General features: G+C 42.4%; 1 protein-coding gene across 1 annotated transcript in view; it reads right to left on the bottom strand.

Annotated features, from left to right (window-relative positions):
- Positions 1-1,436, bottom strand: part of LOC123505411 — a 1,711-nt gene extending 275 nt beyond the window's left edge. The window contains exons 1-2 of the mRNA XM_045256652.1: positions 502-1,436; positions 1-328 (exon numbers count right to left, since the gene is read on the bottom strand). The exon at positions 1-328 is cut by the window's left edge and continues 275 nt beyond it. Of these exons, the coding sequence (XP_045112587.1) occupies positions 1-328; positions 502-1,269 (1,096 nt within the window). The 5' untranslated portion in view covers positions 1,270-1,436. The remainder of the gene's footprint in view (positions 329-501) is intronic.
- Between the last annotated feature and the right edge of the window lie 1,064 nt (positions 1,437-2,500).

Here is a 2,500-nt window from a genome sequence, read left to right as displayed (position 1 = left end):
TTACCTCATACTCCTCATAACACGAAAGACTCTCGTAAATATTGTCAATGGCAGACCCACAATAAATATCATCATCTGTATTATAGTACACATTATCCGTAACGCTCGAGTGTTTGTAGTATTTCTCAATATCCTCATACTGGTGATCCTCGGCACGGACTCCATCTGTCTCTCCATAACCTGATATGTCCACCACGTAGAGATTCTCCTTTCGTGGCGGGTAGCTGACGATCACCGTGTCAGGATCCTTCACATGCTTGCCATTTCGAAGAGCCTCGACCTTCTGCCTGACCCGTTCCAGAACCTCCTCGCCAAACTCATCATAAATCTGTGGACACGGTGACAATGTCATTAAAAGGATATTTCAAGAATTATGTGTCCCAATGTCACTTTCTTTCCTCTTGTGTCTTTTCCATGAACTGATGACATCAAGACTAATAACAAAGACAAAGTATTCACGAAATGGAAAAATGACCAAATAAAGAGAGGAGTAAGACTTACTGGATACTTAATGGATGAGGAGCGTTCCTTCCTCTGATGTTTCAGGCGTAACCACACACAACACAGAGCAGCCAGCAGGAACGTGGCCACGATCATGAGTCCCGCCATCACCCACGTGCTGTAGATCACGTAGTTTTCTACCGAAGGTCTGTTGAAATCTTCTGGGTCACAGTTGAAGACGACTATGGCACCTCCCTTACTGAACATGGTGAAATCTTGGAAACCATTTAGAAGCCATGAGTCAGTCGTCTCGCGGCGCAACGTTGTGTTCCCGAAGGATATCTTAAAGGCGTGGCGATCAAATCCTCGTCGCTTGAATTGGTAGTGCTCTACTCTCACTTTTGTCCACTGGCTGCCTTCTGAAGAAGTTAGGTCCTCAGCGTCGAGCGTGAGGTCTTCATCCGAGTAAAATTCATGCGAGATAAACATGACGCCCTGCAGAGTTAGCTTGAACACGAGTCTCTTAAAAGAAGGCTCTGGTTTCACAAAGAAGGAGAAGGACCTTCTTGGCACAATCTTAAGCATATGAAGGCCACGTCCAGATTCTGTGGTATTCAGGATTTCGCACTCTTTTGCCAATATCTCTTCCACTTCCAGGCCCTTCACTGCTGGCAGGTCCTTAAATGTCTCTGGTTCCTTCGCAATATATACTGACGAGGAGAAAATTGGATGAATTGAAAGTCCAAATTCAGCTTCCTGTGAGGCGCGTCCCAGCGTGCCTCCTAACACCACACACACAATGCACACCCAGGACATCACGAGAGCCATAGTGGTGAACGAAGAAGTCTTCGCCTTAGCTCTAAAGGCTCGTAAATAAGTTTTCTCTACGATGTTTACAGTCTATGATAAGCCATGAGAATGTTTGCTTTCTTCTACAACACAGAATTAACACGCGTGTCACCGATTCAAACACCAGGGTAACAGTGAGAGCCTGAGAGGACCAAGACGTCCAACACGCGGACCAGAGGCAGGACGTGACGCACTAAGGGAATTTTGTATGACGCAATGCAACACTGATTCAGAGGCTTTATGACGCAGTAATAAGAAGGCAGCGTGCCTTTCAAGTCTCCGAGTTATTAAAAAGAACAGGACGATAATTCTGAAGCGAGCATAACAAAGTATGTAAGTCAGCAGAAGCGAATCCGGCAGTAAGTGGCAAGAGCATTTAGGAATTACGTTTTAAAACAATCCAACAATAAAAATAAGATAATGCTGAGAAAATTTCGTTCTAAAATTTGAAGAGTTGAGAGAGCGAGAGAGATTAAGACAAAGTAAAAGAGGAGGAGGAGGAGGAGGAGGAGGAGGAGGAGGAGGAGGAGGAGGAGGAGGAAAGGAGGAGGAGGAGGAAAGGAGGAGGAGAGGAGGAGAAAGAGAAAAAAGTAAAAGCTATTATAAAATCTGATATGTTTGTGAAGGAGCACTGAGGTGCTACACATTACTAATTCAGATAATAATTTCATATATAAGAATATGAACAGTTTGTTATGATATGCAAGGAAACGTAAATATGTTTGTGTAAGTGTACTATACGTTTCAGTATTGACAATAGTTGATAAAAAATATAGATGTAAACCAAAACAAAGATTTTTGGATATGGCAAAAAAAATGTTAACTTAGTAAATGTAGAATGATATATAGATGTGAAAGAAACTAATATCTTCTGAGTGTAACGTATACTCGTATTTATATATCTAATTTCGTTTATATATCATAACTGAAAACTTTTCATGCTATTGCTCTACGACTCAGAAACAGATCCATAAGAGAACTTTCTTCAGTGGACCTGGGCATGGAATTACTGTGCTATTAGATACATGGTCAACTGTGAAAATCAACCAATAATAATCTCTCTCTCTCTCTCTCTCTCTCTCTCTCTCTCTCTCTCTCTCTCCCCGTCCTCTGATTGTGTTATGAGAAAATTATTCTTCTTGCGCCTCGGCGCAGCATCAATCAGTGTGCTGCTTCGCGCTTCGTCGAAAAAGAAAATTGCGATTACTAA

The sequence above is a fragment of the Portunus trituberculatus genome, chromosome 18, assembly GCF_017591435.1.
Source record: "Portunus trituberculatus isolate SZX2019 chromosome 18, ASM1759143v1, whole genome shotgun sequence".
Classification (NCBI taxonomy): Eukaryota; Metazoa; Arthropoda; class Malacostraca; order Decapoda; family Portunidae; genus Portunus; species Portunus trituberculatus.
Note: the sequence above shows the minus strand (reverse complement) of the source record. Positions and strands in the feature narration are given on the sequence as shown.